At 41.2% G+C, this 25,784-nt stretch overlaps 1 protein-coding gene across 1 annotated transcript; it reads left to right on the top strand.

The window, feature by feature from the left end:
• The first annotated feature begins 8,404 nt into the window (after nucleotides 1–8,404).
• Nucleotides 8,405–25,428, top strand: LOC149321364 (mesotocin receptor-like). Its single transcript, XM_089497166.1, has 2 exons — nucleotides 8,405–9,594; nucleotides 24,978–25,428. The coding sequence occupies exons 1-2, from the start codon at nucleotides 8,673–8,675 to the stop codon at nucleotides 25,223–25,225; spliced, it is 1,170 nt and encodes a 389-aa protein (XP_089353292.1). The 5' UTR covers nucleotides 8,405–8,672; the 3' UTR covers nucleotides 25,226–25,428.
• Nucleotides 25,429–25,784: the final 356 nt, after the last annotated feature.

Raw genomic sequence — 25,784 nt, 5'->3', positions numbered from 1 at the left:
TTAAGCCCACCATGAATTTGAAATTGTGTACTAGTTTTAATTAGAGAGCCAGCGTGGCATAGTGGTTTGAACATTGGACTCCAACTCTGGAGACCAGCGTTCCATTCCTGCTTAGCCATGAAACCCACTGGGTGACCTTGGGTAAGTCACATGCTCTCAGCCTCAGGGGAAGGCAATGGCAAACTTTTTCTGAACAACTCTTGCCAAGAAAACCCTATGACAGGTTCACTTTAGGGTTGTCATAAGTTGGAAATGACTTGAAAGTCCACAACACACACACACACACACACACACACACACGCACTTTAATTATGTAATGTTAAAGATTGCTATTCAGCTCTGACAATGAACATCTCTGGACTGGAACTATAGGTGCGGTACAGAGCACCAAAAAGAGGCACTGGGGAGGCGCTTCTCCTTGTTCTGCAGCAGCGCCGCAGCGACCAAATTGTGTGAGGCAGCTGCACAGCAAGAAAGGAGCATTGGGAAGCAGCTCCTTTTTGCAGTGCAGTTTTGCCACTGCAAACCACCAAGGACAATGTGATGGCGTCACAGCTGCACAGTGCTGTTTGGACGCTGCGCTGCTGTGACCTCATAGCTGTGCATGCCAAGTGGATGGTGCTGTGCAGCTGCGACATCCTCATCACATGCCAGGGTTGCGGGGCGTGTGCACGTGCCATCCCAAGGCAACCCTAGCACGTCACCATGACGCTGCAAAGGGCCTGTCTGTCCAGGGCCATAGTTACTAAATAAAGGTTTTCTGAATGTTAACTACTGAGGCCTGGGTTTCTGACCTTGGTGTACTGCCAGACTTGACAAAGACAGGGATATTGTCAGATGTGTCACAACTGCTCCTTTCTACTGCCCATCACATGACCTTGTCTTATATAGTAGAGAAGGAAGATGGGAATCACAGCCAAATATATCTGAATTTCTCTTTCATGTCAGTAATGGCAGAGTAGTGGCTCTAGAACAGAACAGAACAGCCCTAATAATTGTCTGTGTCTCAGTCTTTCTGCGAGAGGGAAGTTGTGATCATGAAGCATCAGTTAGACCTGGCATGCCCCAGAATTTCTTGGATGCTGAACATGTCCAGATTATTTCTGGAATGTTCCACTTGAGCACCCAAGAGAATGTTCCATACCACTGGTTTGTTTGCTTAGTCTAGTGTCAAACTAGAAATGCAATTGGCCAGTGGTATTAACGGGAATCAGTGAAGAGCACCAGAAGCAGTGGCTGACTTGTTGCTTCCAGATGTAGACTAATTCCTCTTGTAATTGCAAAAGAAAAATTAGCAAAGCAATCCATGAGCATGCTTCAGTGAAATAGCATGTTTACCAAGTAGACCAAAAAAGAAGGCAACAAATGCTTTCATATCTGACATCTCATTCTAAATAAGACTGCCTGAATAGAAATGATTTCAGATATATAGGGATGGGAAACCTGTGAAGAAGAAGGCAACTAATGTTTTGATATCTGATATCTCATTTTAAATAATACTGTCTTGAACAGAAATGACTTCAGATAGCAGGGATGGGGAACCTGCGATGCTCCAGATGTTTGTTTGTTTATTACTTATGTTTATAGGTCTTCCTTTAAGGTAGTGTGCAAGATTCTTTCCGCTACTTCAGCCTCACAGCAAGCCTGTGAGATAGGTCAGACTGAGAGTCAAAGAGCAAGAGAATGACTGTCTCAGGGTTGGCCAGTCAATTTCTTGGCTCACTGAGGATTTGACCCTGGACTTTCCAGGCTCCAATACTCTGACCATGATGTGCACTTGTTCCCACCATGGCCAATGGTCAGGTTCCTTATCCATCCCTGTCACACAGCAAAGAGGAGGGCATAAAGAGGAACATTATTGTGCAACTGGAGTTGAATCAAATTACTCATTGGGGAACATTTGCATTGAAGTGGAAAGGGTGAGAGAGACCAAAGTGGCTGAAATGTCTATCAGTTTTCAGCGGTGAGGAAAAAACAACTGTGGATGGCAAAAGCCAACCTTAGTGGATTTTGCCACTTTTTTCTCCTTCCAGTTGCCACTATTTTCATTGTTTAAACATTCTAGGATGATATTGTGCAATGATTTAGCTTTAGGTAAGAGGGGGAAAGGGCAGCTACTGGAGACACATTGCTTCTTGGAGCTCAGAAAAGTTCTTTGTTTGGTTAACAACTCCCAGAATCCCCCAGCTGGTTTGGCAAATGACTATGCTAGCTGGGGGATTCTTGAAGACAAGAAAATTCTTCCATCTTGGCTGTTTAGTCCCCAGTTCTCCATTCAGTTTCATTCATCCTGAAAATCCCTGTCTGTAAAATCTCTCTCTATCTCCCTCTCCTTGTGTGTGTGTGTATGTGTGTGTGTGCATGATTTTTGTGCAGAGAGGGATTTAGAATTAGCCATAATTGTAACAATGTGGCCTCTACCTTCTAGCTTTATGTTCAACTAATAGCTAGGAATATATCCTTAATGGCTACACTATCTGCAAGGCTTGGAGAATCACACGCAATATTATGTGGTTTTATCTAAAAGCCACATCAATCCCTCAGAGATTTCAAACTTTTTTTCTTCAATGCCCACTGGATGAAATACATTTGCTGTTTGTTTAATTAGTCTTCAGCTGTTTGTGGCGTGCATGCGAAGTGTGATAAACAATGTGTGGAACAAAAAGTAATGCATAAATGAAGTGACTTCTTGAGTCCACTGTTTATTTAAATCCAGAAAAATGAGTGTTAGTAGATTTTTGTCAAGTGCCACATTTTGGAGAACTAAGATTTCTAAGGGAAGATTTCTCTTTTCTAAGGAGAAAAAAAGGGCATACATTCCTACTGTCCAAATGTGGAAGCAATTATGTCAGAAACACATACTTTGAATGGATTAATGCTAGAAGCCATTTTCTGGTAACCCATGAATGCCTTGACAGTATTATTTTGAATATGAAAATTCTTGCTTGAAGCTTGGATTGGCTTATATTTCGGTAAACAAATTAAGGCATCTAAAAAAAATATGAGTGAGAATCTGGGAATAAATTTCAGTAATTTATCGGAAATCCTTTTTCACATCATAGGTACTATGAAATTCCTGTTTGTCACTCTTCATAATGATTATTCTCAACTGTTCTGTGTGGTGTAGGTCCATTTTCTTAATAACATACATAAAAGCAGAAAGGAAACTATTACATTACTGGGGAGAGGTGCTTTCCATAGAGGTAGAATTCAAAGATATAGACACGTTAGTCTGTAGAATCAGTATGTGGAGAGATCTTGTAGCACCTTTGAGATTAACTGAAAGAAAGAAATTGGCAGCATAAATTTTCGTAGGCTTCAGTCTATTTCTTCAGATGCATCTGAGGAAGTGACTGAAGTCTACAAATGCTCAAGATTTCTCCACATACTGGGGAGAGGGACAGGGTTTTTGGTATAAATATAACATTTTAGACCAAAGTACATTATAGTGTCCAACATCACCCAGATGAAAATGGGGTGAAATGTGGCCAAGCAACTCAAAGTGTGGTCAGTGTGGCAAAAATTAGAAATGAGGAAGAACCCACAATCTGGGAAAGGCTGAAGCAGTTTGCTTTTGCTTGAGCCTACTGGGAAGGGCAAGACTCCTCCTCTCCCTCCTCTTGTTTCCTCTCTGCTGAGTTGAGTGCAAACTATATTTGAACTCTGAACTCAGTTTGCAGCAACTGAGTAAGCCAGGATGAAGGGGGGAAGTGGGGAAGGAGGGAAACTGAAAGCAACTGAAAAAAATGGAATTAATAGGTATTTTCTCTGCCATATCAGGACAGTGGGAAGGAATTGTGTATGTATGTATGAGTGTCATCCAGAGAAGAAAAGGGTGGGGTTTGGGCCTCATTTGAATTTTTGAGGGGAAGGGCAGACAGAATTCTAATTTCTTTGTAGGTCCCTAGTTGATCTGCAAATAAGTAAGAAATGTACTCAAAAATTAGTTGTTCTGAACTGCCTAACAATTCCCAAGAGTTGGATCCTACCCCTTGTCAGTAAATACTACAAATAGGAAAGCTGCTTTTCATTAGAGTTTGACATTCTTTTATGTAGTCTGCTTGTCAACACAAAAGGACAATAATTAAAGTGCAGCTCCAATCCAGGCTAACAGATGGGTCTCCCCCTCCGAGCTCTTGCCATACAACAGAATTGTTACTTCAAGAAATCAACATCTAATCTATTCACTTCAAAGAGCACCCATATGTTTTTCCCACTTCCTCAAACTCTTGGGATGCTGGGGATGAAACAGCACTCTTGCATTGACAACACAAAAGGAAAAAGGCAGGAAATACAGCTGAACCAAAACATGTATATCTCTCATTTGCATGGGAAAAATTCTTCTCTAATTTTTTAAAAAACTGAGTGGGGGAGACAGAGCAACACTTTTATACATTTTGGAGAAAAATGCATATTGGAGAAAGTTGGGGGTAATTTGGAGCCCGTTGTAAACACTCTGACTATTTGCTGTTCCTCAGTGGGAAGAAAATTGAACATGCTCACATGCACCTGAGACCTTTCATGACAGAGAAAATCCCCTCCTTGTGCTTCTTAATCTCCCTCTTGTTTTTTAAAAAAATATTTTTTGGGAAATTTGGTTTAACAACTGTTAAAAGAAGTACCAAGATGACCTGATAACATTGTTTGGAGATTTTCATTTTAGGTTTTTGTTTTTGCATGACTTAATGAGCCACAGATGTCCACCAAGGAGAAAGCTACATGTACTTATTTCATACTGTGGTCTCCATGTCAGAAATGTGCAAAGTACCTCATAAAAACACTTCCAGATTTCTTCATATACCTTGTCCGGCCCTTTCAAAATTTAAGGCAAGATATATGATTTGCATCTTTCTGGATCCTATTACATTCTATCCTGCTCCCACAATGGTATAAATATGTTTTATATCCTGGGGCCTGGATACCACTCTGAAAAAGAGGGTTTATATCTATGAAAGCTCAAGCTAAACTAAAACCCAGTTAGGGCTGAAACAGACAGCCCTAAAGGGGTAGCTTGATGCCACCCCTTTGATTGCTGGATCAGGGCCACGCCAAGCATGTGCCGTATCCCCAATCCAGTGTTTTCCCAGCCCCCAAAGAAACAATTGGAAGAAAGCTGCCTTTTCTGACACCGCCACAGCTTTTGGCACTCCTGCAGCATGTCGCTTCTAAACATTGTGCCACCAGAATGCCAAAAAGCTGTTGCCATGTAAATGACTGAGTGGCTTCAAGGTGGCTTCAGGGAGCTGCTTTTTGTGCTTTCCAAGGCGACGTGGTTTTATGACACCCATTCAACACTGCATCATGGTGATGTCTCATCCACAGGGTCACCATGAGTTGGGGTTGGTTCAAGGACTGTTAGCAACAACAAAGCTTGGAGAAAGCATGCCACAAAATGACTTAGGAAAGAGCAGTTGCTTATCTTCTCCTCTCTTCACTTGTTGTTTCCATACATTTTAGGCCCTTGCTAGAGGCTTGCCCTTAGATAATGAAATTCTAAACCTTTTATCCTCCTTTAAACTAAAGGCTCAAGCTCTGGCCCAAAACATTCTTCTGCCTGAGGCAGAATAACAAATTACCTCCCCTGTCTCAAGATGTAGACTGACATTTTGGCATCACCTGAAGCAGAAAATTCCTAGAAGTACCTCCTAGAGATAAAAATACAACAACAATCAATTGGCAAGCAAACAATAGAAGCTACTAGCTCTGATATCAGAAGGTCAGTGTATCCCTTCTGGATAGTAGGCCAAACTTAAAAGGAACTATAGGTTCAGAACCTTGGATAGGTCCTTTAAAATTTGGATCCAAACCAAGAACAGATCCACTGTCACACACATCAGGCTGCACCAGCACTGCAGAAAAAATCCAATTTCGCACCACTTTAACTGCCGTGGCTCAATGCTACATGATTCTGGGAACTAAATACTCAACACCTTCTTTGCCTCAGTCTATTCAGGAAAGGAAAAGGGTGCTCAACCTGAGGATAATGGAGCAGAGGACAGAACAGGGGAATTTCAGCACAGAATAGGTAAAGAGATAGTACAGGAATATCTGGTTAATCTAAACGAATATAAGTCTCCAGGACCGGATGAACTACATCCAAGCATTTTAAAATAACTGGCAAACATAATATTGGAACCATTGGCAATAATCTTTGAGAACTCCTGGAGAACAGGAGCAGTCCCAGCAGATTGGAGGAGGGCAAACGTTGTCCCCATCTTCAAAAAGGGAAAAAAAGAGGATCCCAACAATTATTGTCCAGTTAATCTGACATCAATACCAGGAAAGATTCTGGAGCAGATCATTATACAGAGAGCCTGTGAACATCGAGAAAGCAATGCATTAATCACAAAAAGTCAACACGGGTTTCAGAGAATCAAGTCATGCCAGACAAACAACATGTGAAAGGGATCTGGGAGTCCAAGTAGACCACAAACTGAAGATCAGTCAGCAGTGCAATGTGGCAGCTAACAAGGCCAATGCGATTTTAGGCTGCATCAGTAAAAGTATAGTATCTAGATCAAGGTAAGTAATAGTGCCACTCTATTCTGCTCTGGTCAGGCCCCACTTGGAATATTGTGTCCAGTTCTGGACACCACAGTTTAAAAAGGATGTTGAAAAATTGGAGCGTGTCCAAAGGAGGGCGACTAAAACGGTGAAGGGTCTGGAAACCATGCCCTATGAGGAACGACTTAGGGAGTTGGGTATGTTTAGCCTGGAGAAGAGAAGGTAAGGGGTGATATGATAGCCCTGTTTAAATACTTGAAGGGATATCACATTGCGGAGGGAGCTGGCTTGTTTTCTGCTGCTCCAGAGACTAGGACCCAGAGCAATGAATGCAAGCTACAGGAAAAGAGATTCCACCTCAACATTAAGTGGAACATAAAGTAGTGTGGAGTTGGATTATTTCTGTTGTGCAGATGCAGCCATCAGAGTCACTACCACCCCACTACCACCCATGTGAAAGCAGCAGTTCCCTGACGTTTCATAATGTCTTGAATGAGTGTAGACAGCTACCATGGGTCAGCATGGTTTGATAGTTTGGGTGTTAGATTAGGACTCTGGGAAACCAGGGTTCGAATCCCCACTTGGTCATGGAAACTCCCTGGGTGACCTTGGACAAGTCACACTCTCTCTCAGCCTCAGAGGAAGGCAATGGGAAACCCTCTTAAAAAATCTTGTTGAGAATTCCCCATCATAGGTTTGCCTTAGGATCACCATAAGTTGAAAATGACTTGAAGGCACACAACAACAACAACAACAACAGGAACAACAACAGGCTTATGGGTTTTCTTTTAACAATTTTTAAGTTTAACCAATAATCTGTCATACAAAAAAGAATTGTTATGGTAACAATATGACAGTTAAATTCTGGTATGCTCGATAAAAATAAATCAGATCTTAACCTTGGACATACAGCAGAAATGCTGCCGATTCTTGACTCTAGGGCTACACGTTTATATATTTTTCTACACCTTTTAAGACACACCTGGTTGTAACCATGCACATCTAAGGATAATGTGGAAAGCAATCCTTATTGAATGAGATCTCAATCCAGTTCCCTGATCTTCTACTAGTGCGAATGAGAATGAAGAGGCGGCCTATTGCACCATCTAATGGATAAAAGCAACCTGGCAGAAGAGAAGGCAGCAGCTGGATATTTTGTTCATGAATGACTCTGAGAAGGGATGACTGCAGCCGGTGCTCCTCCTCCTCCCCTCCTCTCTGTCCTCCTGGATTCATTGGAGAGCAAACTTGTGGAGGCTGCTAGATGTGTCATGGGGCAAAACCCCCAAAAGAAAACCCCTCAGCTATTTTTTTAAAACAATCTCACTTGGAGAAGACTGGTCTTAAATATTCTGTGATTTTTATATTTTTTATATATATAAAAGAGATGAAGAACCTTTGGCCAAGGAGTTTCTAAAAGGCAGGTGAAAGGAGCTCAAGGTAAGTGGAAGGATTTCTCTGCAACTATAGAAAGCATATATAGGAATAGTGTTTGTGTGAGATATTCTTTTATTTTCTCCTTTTATCTTTCTCTCTCTCTCTCTCTTTCTGGATGTGTAACTATCAGAATAGGTATATATCTGTATTTTCCGTTTGTGTGTCTTTGTGTTCTGTATCTATATCTTCCATACCTTTATGGAATAAACACTGCAATCCAGATGGTAACCAGAAAGCCAATGAGCAATACTTTACTGTTTCTTTAAAGCAACTAGAGTGACCCATTGAAACAAATGCATGCTTTTGAGACCGAATGAGTGCCTTGTGAGAGAAGAGAGGGTTGAGGGTGACAGAGAATCAGTAGGAATTCTGTTGAGACTCCTTGACTTATTCCCCCACTCCTCTCAATATTGCTGCAGGTATCTCAGAGGAACAAGTCAAATCAATAATAATAAAAGAAAAGTCAACTTGGGGAGGCAAAACAAACACTCCTAACTTTATGCCTGCTCCCAAGACAAAACTCAGTGAAGGACCCCAACTCAAAAGAAACAAAGGGAATTTTTTTAAAAAAAAAATGAGAGTGAACCCCAAATATAAGTAAAGGGGCGTTGCAGAAAAATGAAAGAAGTGCAAGGCCTAGACCTAAAAAGGAGGAGGGGACTGCAGTACCCAGAAGGAGGCTCTCTTCTCAGATCAACCTAGCAGAAGGCACTGGATGGAAAAAGCCTATCATGGATCCTCTGTGCTTATTTGGGAATGAGCCGTGGACTTACAACTGCTCCTTCAACAATTACACCATGGAGAACCAGACGTCCCAGACCAACAGAACTTTCACCATTAAAAGGAACGAAGACATTGCCAAGGTGGAGGTGGCAGTGCTCTGCCTCATTTTCTTCCTTGCCCTGACTGGAAACTTGTGTGTACTTATGGCTATCTACACAACCCGTCACAAGCATTCCCGCATGTACTTCTTCATGAAGCACCTGAGCATTGCTGACCTGGTGGTGGCCATCTTTCAGGTCTTGCCTCAACTCATCTGGGACATCACTTTCAGGTTCTATGGGCCAGATTACCTCTGCAGGTTGGTCAAGTACCTGCAAGTGGTGGGGATGTTTGCTTCCACCTACATGCTCCTGCTGATGTCTCTAGATCGATGTCTGGCCATCTGTCAACCTCTGAGGTCTTTACACAGGAGGTCAGACCGGTTGTCTGTCCTCCTCACTTGGATGGTGTGTCTTCTTTTCAGCATCCCACAGCTCCAGATATTTTCCATGAGAGATGTGGATCATGGAGGTATTGATTGCTGGGCAACATTCATTCAACCCTGGGGACCTAAAGCCTATATCACCTGGATAACCTTGACTGTCTACATTATCCCCATGTTTGTCCTAAGTGTCTGCTATGGCTTGATCAGCTTCAAAATCTGGCAGAACATTAGGCTAAAAACAGTCCATGAGACCAATGTTAACCTAACCTCTAGTAACTGCCATGGGGGTACTCTCTCTAGGGTGAGCAGTATCAAATTAATTTCCAAGGCCAAGATCCGGACAGTCAAAATGACCTTCATCATAGTCTTGGCATTCGTTATGTGCTGGACTCCTTTTTTTATTGTTCAGATGTGGATTGTTTGGGATGAAAATGCTCCAAAAGAAGGTACAGTTTGCTCTCTTGGTCCTTTCCAATGTATGTCTGTACACATTTCATGCAGTAATCATTAAGAAGTGCCACATGATAAGAGCTTTAAAATATATTTCAATTCTGAATCCTTGCAGTGTAGCATTGTGTAAAGATTTTACAATTCCTCCTGGGGGAGTAAAACCCATCAGCAGCAGCAGCTTAATTAAAATGTAATGGGAAGAAAAATGGTTCACTCGCTAGAATGATAGGACAGAAAATGGATGAGATAGGAAATGTTAAGATCTTGGGTATTACCTATGTGACCTTGGAAAAGGTACTGGGTTTTGTTTTTGTTTTTCCCCCCACATTTTCCTGCCTCAAAATAATACACTTGGATAAGAAAGTAGAAATAAGGGGAAAATGCATAGTTTGGAATATGTTACTTGTTTCCTAATGGCTGAGGGATTCTGGGTGTTGTAGTCCATGAAGTAACTTTTCTAAGCTCTGAAAATATTCATAGAGATGTCTAGTATATTAAGGTCTCAGCCACATATCCGGTTAATTCTTTATAAAATCAAATCATAAAAATCTGGTATTAACTATCTTCTGAATATTCAGACTTAACGTAGGGAAATTTCTGCCAGAATTTATGAATGGTTGTCTAGATTGTCCATGCTAGTGAGGTTAAAACTCAGTGAAAGGATAATGAGGAAGTTTCTTCCATGTCATTAACTGAAATTGTCAGATGAGTTTTGAACAATGTCAAAATTACAGTGGTGGGTTCCTTTATGGAAAAGCAGGACAGTTTTTGCTTCCTTCTGCTTGTGAAAACTATTTCTCATTTGCCCACAGTGGTATACCAACAGTAGTATAAACAAACTCTTAGCATATGGGCCAGATAAATAAGATTTCACTGACTGAGTGACCCATCCTCTGTAGCCATTACTCTCTAGTGGATTCTAGTCTGTGAAAGCTTCTGCTATGTAACAAATTTATTAGATGTTAAAGTACCCCAGATCTCTATCTTGCTTTGTTTCCTTGAAGTCTGGAAGTTCCAACTTTTTGTTCTGAAACCCAGTACCAATTGCTAATGTTTACATTAGTAAGGATTTTGGACAATCTAATTCCAGTGGTATCTGCAGTGTTTGGTTCAGGATTAGAGCAATGAGGAGGGGCAGTCCTTGCAATGTGAAGAACTCTCTCCTTTATCTAAATTGCTTGATGTTATCTGTCCATATAGCTTTGATTCATTAGAAACATTTCTTCCCAACAGCTCTATAGCTCTGTGTTTTGCTGGATTACCAGAGGCTGAACATCAGAGCAAGAACTTTATCTTATTTCAGACCATCCCAAATACATATCCCCCCCCCACACACACACACACATATGAAACAAGGCTAGAAAACTTTTGCAAATTCAGGAACCAGAGTAGACTGCGAGTTGAAAGTGTAGTTCATTGTACAACCTGAGCCCTTTAATGAGATGTTAAAATCTAAATTAAACTCACTGTCACTTAGAATTCAAAGACATAGCCGTGTTATTCTAGATCAGCATGTAAAGGGAGAAAGAAGTTGGTAGCAGAAGCTTTTGTGGACTGATTTGATGAAGTAGATTTAAGTTTATGAAGCTTATGCTACCAACCTATTTCTCTCAGTTACAGGCTGTGCAGACTGCTCCTAAGGGATGGCCTGCAGCCGCCTCCAACTGCACCAGATCAGGGGCGCAGCAACTACATGCCGCAGCCCTGATCTAGTCTTTCCAAGGTGCAAAAAGGAGCTGCAAAAAGTGGCTCCTTTTTGCACTCTGCAAAGGGCGCAATAGCTGTGGTGCAACAGTTTTAAGGAACTCTTTTGGTACTGCGTTGTGTGGATGCAGCACCAGAGAAGCACCGTGTCACCGCATGCTGTGTGGAGCAGTGCATGGCATCACGCCACCCTGGGGGTGGAGTTGGGGCATGAATCATGTGAAATCCATGCCCCAACTCCACCCCCAGGCTGGCCTTTATGGCCGGTCTGCACAGCCCCTAAGTCATAAAGGTGCAACAAGATCCCTTTGCATATCATTTATAAATAACAGCTTGACAGTTACCCCAGTTATGCAATATTTTCTAAAAAGGGAAATAACATACACATGTGAAAAATGTCTATCTGTCATAGTTGTGGAAAATACAGATATCTTCATTACACGTGAAACTGCCAGAAAGCAATTTTGATAACTTAAAATTTGGCAGTGATACCAAGAGCGGGAAAAGAACCAGACACCAGTTGATCAACCATCTCCATACTAGGAGATCATGAAGTACCTTCCAGTTGTGTCATTCTAAGCTTTAGTAACCAGTGTGACTTTCAAAGGTGCAATTTTAAGAGGGCTCCTGTATGCCCTGTGGCTATAATTCAGACTTGATGTGATGTGTTGCCACACCTGCCTTTAGGAAGAGGCAGATAGCTGCTTCTGGCAGCAGTTTTTGTACGACACGAAAAGTCAGCAAGCAGTTCCTTATTTATTTTGCCATTACAGTATTTTTACTACCAGAAATATTTATAGACTTTCTGACTCAAGTGTCAAAATAATTTGATTGGCTTAGAGGTGATTTGTCTGCTATCGCAGGGGAGCTCCATTTGCTGCTTTGTTTGGGGCAGCAAAATGCCTTGGTGTGATGCACTATTCCTCTCTACATTTTCTCAGACACATTTCCTCATGACTTCCCCTCTTCTGCTCCCCCTCCTCCTCCTTTTAATATAAAGCAGCATTGGGACAGTATGGCTGGAATCCTTCATTGGGAGATATACATGTATGTAAAGCAGCAGAGTCACCCCCAAACATGGCCATTTCCATTTTGTCAGAAAGCAACAGGATCAGTGGGGATTTGTCCAGCTAGCTGGATGTCCTATGACAGGCATCAACTTAGAAGAGATTTTGGTCCAATAGTTGTGATGGTGTAAGTCTGACTTACACCATTGTAATTCACAAACAGGATTCTAGCCTGCAAGTTTAGTGGAGGAATAAACTGAAGTCTTGCTAAGCACATTCCCCCCAATGACCCTTCCCCAGAATGAGAGAGAGAAGATACATGTATTAGTGCTTGTTTGAATGGACAGCCGATGTGCTGCACTGGCTAACATGCTATGCTTGGATGGGAGAATCCATCATGGAAATTCCTCCCTCCCATGAAACAATCAAGATTTCACTGTGGTTGCACAGTGTGTCTGCATGCAAAGTTACACACTGAATATGCTACACAAACCTTGTGTTGAATGGCACTGTTGCGCAACTGAATACAAAGTGAACGTGCAACTGAATGTACAACTGAAGATGCATTCACATGTGCAGCTGCAGACAAAATGATATTGCATGCACAACTCTGCTTCTGAAAACTTAAACTGAAAGTTTAACGTCCAAACGTCCAAACACTTCTTATGCAGTCATAAAACGCCAACAACATTCTGTCCACTGAGTAGGGATACGTTTGGTGAATGATTTGGTTTTAGTATGATTATGAACATAAAATCAGATGAGTCATAGAATTTAAAGAGTTGGAAGGGACCACAAGGACCAACTAGTCCAACCTACTGCCATACAGAAATGCACAATTAATGCACTTCTGAAATATGTCCACCCAACTTCTGCTTAAAGACCTCCAGAAGAGTATGTCACCCTCCAAGGAGATCTATTCCACTGTTGAACAAGTTTTACAGTAAAAAAAATTCTTCCCAGGGTTTATGTACAGAGCCAGTATGGTGTAGTGGTTTGAACATAGGACTAGGACCCTGGAGATCAGGGTTCAATTCTGAGCGCAACCATGGAAACTTTCTGGGTGATCTTGCACACATCACATCCTCTCAGACCCAGGAAACCTTGTTATAGGTAAACCTTAGGTTTGCCATAAGTCAAAAATGACTTGAAGGCACACAAAAATGTTCTGGTAGAATCCCCTTTCTTGTAGTTTGAATCCATTGCTTCATGTTCTAGTCTCTGGAGCAACAGAAAGCAAGCTTGCTCTGTCTCCTACATGACATTTCTTGAGACATTTATAGATAGCTGTCATATCACCTCTCAGTCTTCTCTTCTTCAGGCTAAACATGCTCAGCACCCTAAGTTTTTTCTCGTAAGCTTTGGTTTCCAGACCTTTGATCCTCTTGGTCGTCCTCCTTTGGACACATTTCAGCTTGTTAATTCTCTTCTTGAACCATGGTGCTCAGAACTGGGCAAAGCATTCCAGGTGAAGTCTGATGTAAGCAGAATAGAGTGGGAAGGCTACTTCCCTGCATCTGAATACTACAGTCCTTTTGATGCCGCCCAGAATTGCATTGGCTTTTTTGGCTGCTACATCACACTTTTGATGCATGTTTAGCTTGTGGTATACACAGACCCCTAGATCCTTTTCACTTGCACAATATTCAAACCAGTTGTCACCCATCCTATATCTGTGCATAAACTATACATACTGAAAACATGTCCTTGGACACCACTTTAGAAGAAGGGTCTGGTATGAATATCACAAATTAAGTACTAATAATATTGATAAGAATGTTTCAGTGCTCAGCACAAAAGTGAGACATTCTCTGTCCTGCTGTGTGCTTCCTGAAAAATATTTAGGAATCCAGAAGAGACTGCTCTTTCTGCAGTTGACATAAACCAATAGCCGGCCAGGTACAGGAACAGGAAGCCCAGTGGTTACAAGTGTCTCACTTACTCCATCCTAGCATTTGGATGAAACAATTAGGATGAGTTTACTGGGTGGAGTAGCTGCAATGATACCCCCAATGGTTTTAATCTGCAGCACCAATGACTTTAATCTCTCTTTCCTCTACATGCCATGCTGTGCTTGGGCTTGACTGCTACAATGAGAAATTCATTGCCTGCTTGATTAATGTGTCCCTTCTCAATCACAACTGACTGTTTCCCTAATTTCAGGGGGTCAATTTGTTCATGCTGCTTTCAAACAGCAGGAAATAATTCCAATTTATTTCACTTTAAACATTTTAAAAAGGCTGAGAGATTTTGATCAAAAGTGCCAGACTGTCTGAAATAATTATGTGCTTATATTGCTAAATTGCCCAGAGAGACCTTTATCTTGTTCTTACAAAAGGAAAAGAAGAAAGTTTTGAAACTTTGATGTGCCCTCTAGGAAAAAAGAAAAAAGAAAGCTTTTGCATCCTTGTTTATGTGCTCTGCCTGCCCAAGGTGATAGAAAATGAAACCTACGAAGGAGAAAAAACAGTAGGAGGGGAAGGAGAGTGAGAATAGAGTGCAAAAATATATATTTTTTTTTGTATCTCTCAATGGCAACAACAGCAAAATGAAAGGTGAGGAAGACATTCGATTGGGAATAGGACTGATAAAAGGTATTAAGCGCTTCCTGCTATTACACATCACAGTTTGAACAATGTTGTTTTGGTCTCTGATACTTACTAAGGGTAAATGAGATTACCTTACTGCTGTTACTGTGTTTTGTTAGCCAAAACTTATAAGAGAGTTTCCAATGAAAATATTTCTTTGACATGTTTTGCCTGCCAGTGATTCTAAGAGCTGACAAGGTGGAGGGCAAAAGAAAGGGATTTTCTTGAACTTGTGATTGTCCTTGAAGTCATAAAACATGAGGAACAAATTGAGGTCAAAGAACGTCTTTTCTATTGCCCTTAAGGGGAATGCTGGACCAAAATCCCATTTAGAAAAAACTAATTCCAAACAATGAAACCTAAGGACATCACCATGTACTTGCATGAAGTTATCTAAAAAGAATGAATGATGTTTAAGATATTGAGACTGAGAGTTAGTCTGCTCTCCTAGCTAGTTCTACATGTTATTACAAGAATAGTTGACACATACATGGACATTGGGTAGCCCAGCTGTTGGTCAAGGATAGGATGGCATGTGCCTTGTCTGCAGTGGCCAAGATACTCCAGGGAAAGCTTGGTGTATCCCGGCCTCACAGGTGCCCTGACACCCCACTTACATTTCCTCATCTTCTGTTCCTGTGCCATGGCAGCTAACTGCCTGGTCATCCCACGAGCTGCACTGTGAGTCCACTGTGGTTCACTGACTAATGAGGTCAGAATAAGACATCCAGCAATGAGCAGAAGGCTGGGTACCTCTTACTGACTTCAAAACAAGTGACCCACTGTGGTGACAGATGTGGCCCAGCAGAATGTCTGTAAAAATACAAACATACTTTTGCTCTGTGCCTCAGAACTATCTTGGGTATTCCACTTAGTGATGGCAACAACACCAAATTACTGTTGGCATCTATATTTTCTTTTTTTTTTTTAAAGGAAATCATTATTAGTCAGAAGCTGGGGCAGGGGGCATCCAGTGCTGTTTCTTCATACCGGCACCCTTTTGTCCAGTTTCAAATCTGTTTTGTATATGTCAGGCTCTAATGGAGGCAGGATCCAATGGTGTTCTCGTAGTTAAACTGCTTCTGTCAACAGAATCAGGAAAGGGGAAATTTCTTCCTCTCAGGCCTGTCAACTTTGAAACCTTGCAGAGGGCATTAACTCAATGTTGGTTGTTGTTGTTAACTTCTCTCAAGTTGACTCCGACTCATGGTAACCCTGTGGATGAGACATCTCCAAGAAACCCTGTCTTCCACTGTTCTGCATAGGCCCTTCAAATTCAGGCCCACGAGCCCCTTGTTTGAGTCTATCCATCTGGTGTGTGGTCTTCCTCTCTTTCTACTGCCCTTTACCTTTCCTAGCATTATTGTCTTTTCTAATGAGTTATGCTTTCTCATGATGTGGCCAGCCTTAATTTGATCATCTTGGTTTTCAGGGAGAGTTCTGGCTTGATTTGTTCAAGGACCTATTGTCTGTCTTTTTGGCTGTCCATGATATTCTTAGGACATAGGTCATAAGTAACATTGTAATCTTCTTGTTGTTTATTCAGAAGCCCCCCTTTGTTCAGGAGAGCTTAGTCCCAGGTATGTGTTCATCTCCCTTTCCAACACTGCAAACAAGAGTTCTGGAAACATGAAGTCTTGTTCATTGCTTTGTGACAATTTAGTTGCTCTTAATGACGTTTTCACCTTAGTAGAGTTTACAGATGGTTTGCTTCCAATTGAGACAGTGCAGAAAGTTTGGCCTAGCTTTTAATCTTTTTTGTGGGTGGGGGTGTTTTTGTGGCATAGACTGATTTTAGGTAATTATGGGAGATTGTTGAGATTTTTTCAATACTTCATGTAACTGAGTAAACAAACAAATAAAAACAGATTCACATATGCAGGGTAACCTGAAGTAACCTGACGGTGATCATCTTTTATTTTGTTCTAAATATCTTTCTAACTGCTGTTTTGTCAAGAAGACAAAACAGGAATGTTCATTTTTAAGAAAATAGAGTTTTCATATGTGGCTTTCTTTTCTTTTGTAAGTATGTAAATAGATCCATAATAGATTACCTGCACATGCTTCATATAACAAGGATACAAAAGAATAATGTAAGAAATTCACCTGGAAAATTGAACTAATTCAGAACATACCTAAGTCTATTCTCCTAACCATGGAATGAGTCCCAGAGAATTGTTGCAGACCAGAATTTGGAAATACTAGTATTCCTGTTTTGGACTATAGGTCTCAGAATAACTAGCTAGCATGACCTGCTACCATGCAGGCTAGAGGATTCTCGGAGATCTGGTCCAAAAAAGGAACTTTCCCAAGCCCTTGGATAGGTTAAGTCCTATGGCATTGAGAGACTTTTTCTCCTGTGATATGCAGTTTAGGACTGTACCAGTTCTGTGTGGAACCAGACCCACACATTCATACAGCAGAAATAATACCATTTGACACTGCGTTAGCTGCCATGGCTCAGTGCTATGGAATCTTACGATTTGTAGTTTGTTGTGGCACCAAGGCTCTCATACAAAGAAGGCTAAATAGCTTGTGTGTGTATTGTGTACCTTCAAGTACTTTCTGACCATAAGGAGAGTGGCCATAAGGAGAATCTATCATGGGGGTTTCTTGACAAAAGTTATTCAGAGGAGGTTTGCCATTGCCTTCCCCTGAGGCTGAGAGCATGTGACTTTGCCCAAGGTCAACCCCCCCATTACAAATCCCAAAATTTTATAGCATTAACCCATGGCTGTTAAAGTGGTATCAAGCTCTATTATTTCCACAGTGTAGATGCAGCCTGAGACAGAGGAGTCAGTGGTGCTACTCTCCTAATCAGTCATTTTGCTGAGTATTCAAAGCCAGTCAAGTTGTGTTACCACTAGTTACAAAAGTTCAAGGAGCACCTTTACTCCTCTTTGAGAACAAAAAACATTCCACTATGACTAATAATCATCAATGAATAACAATTTGCTGTCTTCTAGTAGCACCAAATGGCTGCTGCTTGAGATGGCTGCCTCACTGTGCCTGATGGTAGGGCCAGCCATGATGCAGTGCACTCAGCTGCAAAAATGTGTAAGCTAACAGTCCACCAAGCAAAGCACACCAGTTAAGTGAGGCACAGCTGGGCCTGATATCTGGAATATAAAACCCATTTTAAGGAGCAGCTTGATGAAAAGTTTCCTACTGAGCAAAATGTTTATCTTCCTCTCCATGTGGAGTTGTAAAGAGCTTTTCTGCACAAGATTGTTGGGTCTATATACTAACGCATGTGCGTCAGAAATGTTGATACTGTTTCCATTGCACTCTTCACATCTACATTATCTGCTGCCACATTTTTGCTAATGGAGTCTTGGACAAGGTTTTTTTCAGTCACTGTTTTGTTTTTCACCATGGCTAAGCTTGTCGCCTATAATAATATTTGACAGAACTACACAAATATAGTTATCCACTATTATCTATGGCTTAGACCCAAAGTTCCCATGAGGGAAACTCTGCTCCCAATCCGTTCCTACTGGGAAAGGGGAGGGAGATGTTTCCTCCAGTTCCATTTTCCCTGTAGACCTCTGTGCTTCTTGCAAAGTTATTCCAGAGGAACTGGGGCCTTTCTAAGAATCGGTTGGAAGGCATTGGGAAGGAGCTGTACAGAGAAGAAATAATTGTGGGGAAAACTCTTTCTGCATCCCAGGGCAACTTTGCGGGATTTAAAGTCCTACCTACCTGTGCAGATAGAAGGAGGCTTTCCATGAATTGAAGGACACCTTGAATTCTAACATATGTCTTAAACAGTGAAATATGGCTAGCTTTTTTTAAAAAAATGAAAAACTCTTATTAATGGAAGTGCTACTACTAACCCTATCAGTTTGTGTTTTTAGCAGTAGTGAAAGTGAAACAGTCAGGAAAATCTTAACAATCATTGTACTTTTCATAACACTTAAGAGTGTTCAGACTACCTCTTGAACATTATGTCAGTAATCAATAGATCAGGAGAACAGCTGCCAGAAATGAGCAATGTGTCCCCCACAAATGTTTAACTATACCTCTCAACAAGTATAGCCATCACAGTTGCAAAGGCTGATGGGAATTGTACTCCAACATCTGGGGGGGCACATTCAGTATTCTTGCTTAAGTATATAAATTTCACGCTGGTGCATTGGGGTGGGGGTGGGGGTGGGTCAGGATTCTGCTGCTCTACTATACTTGGTTATATTCACTTCCTTTCTCTTCATTGCTGAAAAATGGGAACAACCCTATGGTCAGATTCAGAAGTAGGAATGCAAATAATATGTCACCAACCATTCCCTAGCACAGTGATCTGTGATGGTGAAATACACATTGGAAACAATGGCTCAAATCCCATTGAACTAGTCCCAACAAATTGGACCCATTCAGTTACTTGTTGAGTGATGAGTCAACACCAACATAAATCTCATTTGTTCAATGGGTTTCTTCTAGCTGGGGCTAACAGGATATAGGTCAATATGATGACAGTCCTGTCTGTATTGGCCAGAGGCAACCCAGAGTATCCTGGTCTGGAGCTGCCCTGACCCTCCTCTCTTGCAAAGGCCCTCCATTTGATGCCAGGCAGTTGATCACCTGGGTGTCCTGCTGAGCTGCCCGATGCACTGCTTTGCTCTGAGGTCAGAATGAGGCACCCAACTTTGATTAAAGGGCAGGGCACCTTGTTTTGACCCCAGAGCAAGCTACTGGCAGCAGTGGCAGATGTGCCAGGCAGCTCAGTGGGAGGCTTTTCAAACAGCCACTTGGCATTAGAATGGAGGGCTCCAAATTTTGTAAAGAATTTTTCAAGGCAAACAAAAAGGTATTTAAATACATATTAAAGGGGGTATAGCCTGCTTCTGGTGCTGAACGGGCTGCACATTGTCTGACCTGTTTGAACCAGAACTGAGGTTTGGGCCATGTGTCATCTGATCTCCCAGCTGAGAGGATGGTGGGAGGCCAGTTTATTTGGCCCTTGCATTCAGGGCTGGTGATGGTTACGTGTCCCAAAATCAAATTTTGTAAAAGTTACTGTTTTGGATGACGTTACCTAGCATCTGCCATAAAAAGGGGGATTCTGGGAGCTGTAGTCTAAAATAGCAACTTTTCCAAGTAATGTGCTCCATTTAAACCAATTTTGTTCCTCCTAGTTTTTTCTTCTTCTCCTTCTTCTTGCTAGGAAAATGTTTCATTTGCCAGTACCTACAGACATTCATTCTTTCTGAAATTCCCTATTATGTGATAGCTTGCTTACAGCACTCTGTTCATGTATTAAAAAACAAAAAAACAAAACAAAAAACAAACCACCTGACTTTCCAGGTAATATACTGTAAATAAAACTTACTACTTCCACTATAAAGCTTTTGTAAGGAGAGGGAACCGGATATGAATCTGGATCAACCCTATAACATTGTATTTGTCCGGATATTGTGTTGTTTTTCTAAGTTACATAACTTACTGATATTCTGTATGCTATTATTGCCAGTTTAATGAAAATGCACAAGCAGTGTGTATCGGTGTATTTAGTGGGTCAGGCAATAATGGGACAAAAAAGAAAAAGCTTCCTTGGATGGGTCACTGTATTTTTATATCTTTCTATTAATCTATCTCTCTGAGCAAACTCCACAGCGTCAACACTCTTAGTCCTCCCTGTCTAAGAAACAAGGATTAAAATTTATGGCTGTGTATGATACTTTCTGGATGGGATAACTGGGACGTAGCACAGGTTTGACCTCCTCAGCAGTGAGGGCTCTACATCTGAAAGTCTACATTCATGCCCACTGAGAAAAGTAAAGGGTTGTGCTTTAAAATGGGTTTCCAACCCATGCAATAAATGGCCCAGTTCTCCCTTGTAGAAAATCTGTTTAGGGTTGCCAGGTCTCAGGAAATAGCTGAGAAAATTGCTCAGAGAATTGCTATGCTTCCTAGAGTTTCCAGGAAGGGAGAGAAATCTCAGGGTAAACAGCAATCGAGGTGTAGAAACAACTTGAATTTTGTATGTGAAGTGGCTTTAAAGTATAGGCATACATCTCCATGCTTTCTCAGACGGAATCTCATATGTGGCCTAAATATCCTAAAGGCACCAGATACCATCTGATCTTGGAAGCTAAACAGGGTCAGCCTTGGTTACTACTTGGATGGGAGACAACCAATAAATACCAGGTGCTGTAGGCTAAATTTCAGAGGAAGGAACTACTAGCAGAACCACTTCTGAGTATCCCTTGCCTTAGAAAACCTTATGAAAGCCATGACATTCTTGCAAACAAGAAAGTAAAATGTGGGTTAGACAATGCAACTGTTAAATATATTAGTAATTGGTTGACAGGCCTAACTCAAAGGATACACAACAAACGATCTTCTTCATCCTGGAGACAATTGACCAGTGGGGTGCCATAAGGTTCTGTCCTGGGCCCAGTGATATTCAACATCTTTATCAATTACTTGGATGAAAGAATAGGGGGCATGCTCATCAAATTTGCAAAGGCCACCAAATTAGGAGGAATAGCTAATGCCCCAGAGGAGAGGATCAAAATTCAATGACCTTAATAGATTAGAAAGCTGGGCCAAAGCTAACAAAATAAATGTCAGTATGCAGAAATGTAAGGTACTGCATTTAGGCGGGGGGGGGGGGGGGATGAAATGCATAGATATAGGATGGGGAACACCTGGCTTAATGAGACTATGTATGGGAAGGATCTAGGAGTCCTAGTAGACCACAAGTTGAACATGAGTTAACAGTGTGATGTGGCAGCTAAAAAGGTCATTGTGATTCTAGGCTGCATCAACAGAAATATAGGCCTGTTACAGACTGCCAAAATAAAGCTGCTTCGGGTCTCTTTGGAGGTATGCTATTTAAATGATGCATGGGTTCTAAGAGTCCGGAGGTCGCGCCAAAGCCACACTCCATTCCTAAGCACTGGAGTGCAGCTTTGGTGCAGCTTCTGGATTCTTAGGATGCATGCATCATTTAAACAGCATACAGCCAAAGAGACCCGAAGCAGCTTTATTTTGGCGGTCTGTAACAGGCCATAGTGTATAGCTCAAGGGAGGTAATAGTGGCACACTATTCTGCTTTGGTCAGGCCTCACTTGGAATACTGTGCCCAGTTCTGGGCACCACAGTTCAAAAACCATGTTGAGAAGCTGGAACATGTCCAAAGGGGGGCGACTAAAATGGTGAAGGGTCTGAAAACCGTGTCTTATGAGGAAGAGACTTAGGGAGCTGGGTACGTTTAGCCTGGAGAAGAGATGGTTAAGAGGTGATATGATAGCCATGTTAAGTATTTGAAGGGGTGCCACACTGAGGATGGAGCAAACTTTTTGTTTGTTTGTTTGTTTGTTTTGCTTCTCTAAAGAATAGGACCCGGAACAATGGATGCAAGCTACGGGAAAAGAGATTCCACCTAAACATTAGGAGGAACTTATTAAGAGCTTTCCAACAGTGGAACACACTCCCTCGGAGAGTGGTGGAGTCTCCCTCCTTGGAGGTCTTTAAACAGAGGCTGGATGGCCATCTGTTGGGGATGCTTTGATTGTGAGTTACTGCATGGTAGAGGGTTGGATTGAATGGCCTTTGTGGTCTTTTCCAACTCTATGATTCTATTGTAAAATCTCTCAAACCTTTCTTCCTCTATCTCTGTATAGACTTGGATTATGTTAATGTTGATAGGTTTTCTCTGAAGTCTTATTGACATGATTTGATCCAACTTTGCATTATATCCTTTGCCTGATTTTGCTAAATCTCTCTTCTCTATAAATGCTACTCCATTTCTTCTTAGATTTTCATTTCCTGAGTAAAACACTGTGTAACCATCCAATTCAAAATGTCCCATTGTTCTCCATTCTAGCTTGCTCACTTCAAGTATGGTAATGGTATGTTGACTGATATCTTAACTGATATGAATTGCTGTCTGAATACATGTTTTTTTCTTTTTGTCATATTGTTGCTCCATTTTTTATTTTTCTATAACCAAAACATGACCTCCTAATTGAAAATTTCTACACAAAGGGCTGAATCCATTGTTGGTCCAATGGATTCATTGAAATGAATGGGACGATGGTTGCCACTCAGATAAATCTTACTGATTTCAGTGGATACTCTAGTTTGGACCAATGTTGAATTTAGCCCATAGGCTTTCATAATAGGTAAAGTATTCATTGTAGCTTTTAAAGAATATGACTGGTTGTGAAAGATATTTAGGTTGCAGGAAAGGTGTTATGTAATATTCCTTGACATCTGAAAGAAAACAGGTTCATTCCCCCCCCCCCCCACCTCGCTTGTTAATTTAAGTATTCATAGTATTTTAAATGTACCATAAGTGGATAATCAGACCTCACAAAATATGTCTTATTTGCTGAACTAGCAAGATGGCTGGTGATTTTAAGTAGTTAATGGAGCGTTTCTGAAAATTTGGCCTTCTAGGTGTTTTTTTGAACTTCAGCTCCCAGCAGCCCCAGCCAGGTTGGCCAATTGTCAGGAATTCTGGGAGAAGTCCAGAATATCCGAAGGGCCAAAGAATGGAAACAACTGAACTAATGGATGGGAAAATAATCTTCTTCCTCTTCCATCCCTTCCCCCTTTGGCATACAGTGAATCCAAACGGGCTTGTGGCAACCTGTTATCCTGTAATTGCTTTTTAGTGACTTCATATCTTTACTGTAGTGCAAACAAACTAAGAAGCTGTTAATTTTGTGAAGCAGTACAGACACAGTTTGTCCTCGCACTAAAAGTTTATTGCATTATGACTTACGTCACAAATTGAAGGGACTTCCCAGCCAAGAACCTACTCTGAGGAGTAGAAGTATAACTTAATGCTCATGGAGCTAAGTAGGTGCACAATGCCACTTCCTTAGTGAAGTCCAACATGGTGCAAACAGATGTGAGTGTGGAATGCTCTATGTACATCTACATGTAACTACATGTAAGGCATATGTGCATGACTATAACAAATTTGATATTTCAAACTGGAATGCCTGTGTAAACCCATATCTGAGTGGTTCTACTCAAACTAATCCAGACTGAGCCTGAAGTTGCTTTTATAGCCCAGTCATAAATATCTGAGGTTTCTGTTGAATACAACATATGGAAATCAAGACCTAACAGCAGCCTGTTGGTTTAGCTGGTAAGCTAACTAAGCCATTGGTTTTCAAAGTGGTGAGATTCCAGTGGGGGTGAGAGTTGCTCAAGGGGGTATGAGTCTTGGAGGCACTGATCCCTCTTCTTTCTCCTCCTCTTCCCAAACTTTTTTATGTGTAAAATTTACAAATATATTGAGTTAAATATTGAATTTAATTAAATAAAACTCTTCTAATTCAAATGATGTCATTTCCTTGTAAAATGTTAAAGTTTGATTATACATGAATGTGTGAATGAAAATATGCACACTACATAAACACAATATTTTTATTCATCTACTACATAAGGGGTGGGTGGGTGGTGTGACATCTGCATATATATGAAAAGGGAGCTTCCAAGGGTAAATTGTTTGTGTACCACTGAGATAAGCAATCGGGAAAAATATAATTGAAAAAAAATAGAAGGGAAGCTAATGCTGCTAATATTACTTTTTGGCCCTTGAAAATAGTCATGGAGTTTTTCCCTCCCCAAGCTCCACATCAAAAAACAAAGTTCCACCTTTAGCTCCCTTCACACTCCCAAAATGCTCTACCACCTAGAAATCGTACAAGATATTTGGTGCCTAAGGCAACAACCCCAATAACCATCTAAAATTGCCATTATTATTTTCTGTCCTTCAAAGATGTTCTACTTCATTCATGTGGTCTCATCCTTCTGGCACTCCCTTTACTTCATACTATACTATACAGGGTCCCTGTTGTCTGGATCTCAGTCAGGCCTTAGTCAAATTTCTTGTCCTTTAATTCTATTATCATTCAAAGTGCTGAAGGGTCTCCAGTGCTAGAGGAACACTATTGCCAGGTAGATATGGTATCTCCCAGGTTGTCACTGACTCTCATCATGACATGGTGGTGGTGATGGGTTATGAATGAGTTTTCATTCTTAGGTAAACCTGCTTCACCTAAACACTCACAAAACTGAATGTTATTCATTTTCCTCTTATGGTTTCTTTTTCTCCCACAGAAATTCCATTCATAATCACCACACTCCTAGCAAGTCTAAACAGCTGTTGTAACCCTTGGATCTACATGCTTTTCACGGGGCATCTCTTCCACGATCTCTTACACCGGTTTCTCTGCTGCTCCTCACGGTATTTAAAATCTCGGCAAGGATGTGACCTGAGCGTCAGCAAGAAAAGCAATTCTTCCACTTTTGTCCTGAGTCTCAAAAGCTCCAGTCAAAGGAGTTTCACACAGCCGTCTACAGCATGATGAGAATGAAGAATCCAGGTCTCCATGAACTCTGCCACAATGAGTAGGATAGGATCAAAGGAGTTGGTAGAGACCCCAGGGCCATCCAGTCTAACCCCTGCCATACAGGAAGATACCACCGTCAAAGCACTCTCAACGGATGGCCATCCAGCCTCTGTTTAAAAACTTCCAAAAAAGCAAATGCCACCAAATGCCAAGGCAGGGTGTTCCACTGTTGGACAGCTTGTAGCTGTAAACTGGCTTCAGTGTGTACATATTTGAAACTGAGAGGCCAAGATATACAAGAGTGTTTGGATGTAAATACAGATCTACATATATAGATATAAATATACATATTATATAGATAACATGTATTTAAAATGAGTGTATTACATAATCTGATTGTTTGTTATTTAACAAAGAGACTGGATAAGAGAAAGTTAAGTACAGTCTAAATAATATTTCGGGCCTCTAATACTGGGTGGATGCCTGTATCAGGAGATGTACTTGTGGTATGTCTCCCAAGGTTCTCAAACCCACCTTTTTAAAAGTGAAACAGACTCCTCCCCCAGCACACACA

This window comes from Sceloporus occidentalis, unplaced genomic scaffold (genome assembly GCF_023333645.1).
Source record: "Sceloporus occidentalis isolate IW3139 unplaced genomic scaffold, rSceOcc1.0.p SCAF_1, whole genome shotgun sequence".
NCBI classification, from domain to species: Eukaryota; Metazoa; Chordata; class Lepidosauria; order Squamata; family Phrynosomatidae; genus Sceloporus; species Sceloporus occidentalis.
This window is presented reverse-complemented; position numbering and strand designations above follow the sequence as displayed.

Bases quoted from the DNA above. Each gene is read 5' to 3' on its own strand.
- LOC149321364 (XM_089497166.1), top strand. From the start codon at position 8,673: ATGGATCCTCTGTGCTTATTTGGGAATGAGCCGTGGACTTACAACTGC. The intron at 9,595-24,977 runs GTACAGTTTGCT...TTTCTCCCACAG, and splicing joins TGAAAATGCTCCAAAAGAAG to AAATTCCATTCATAATCACC.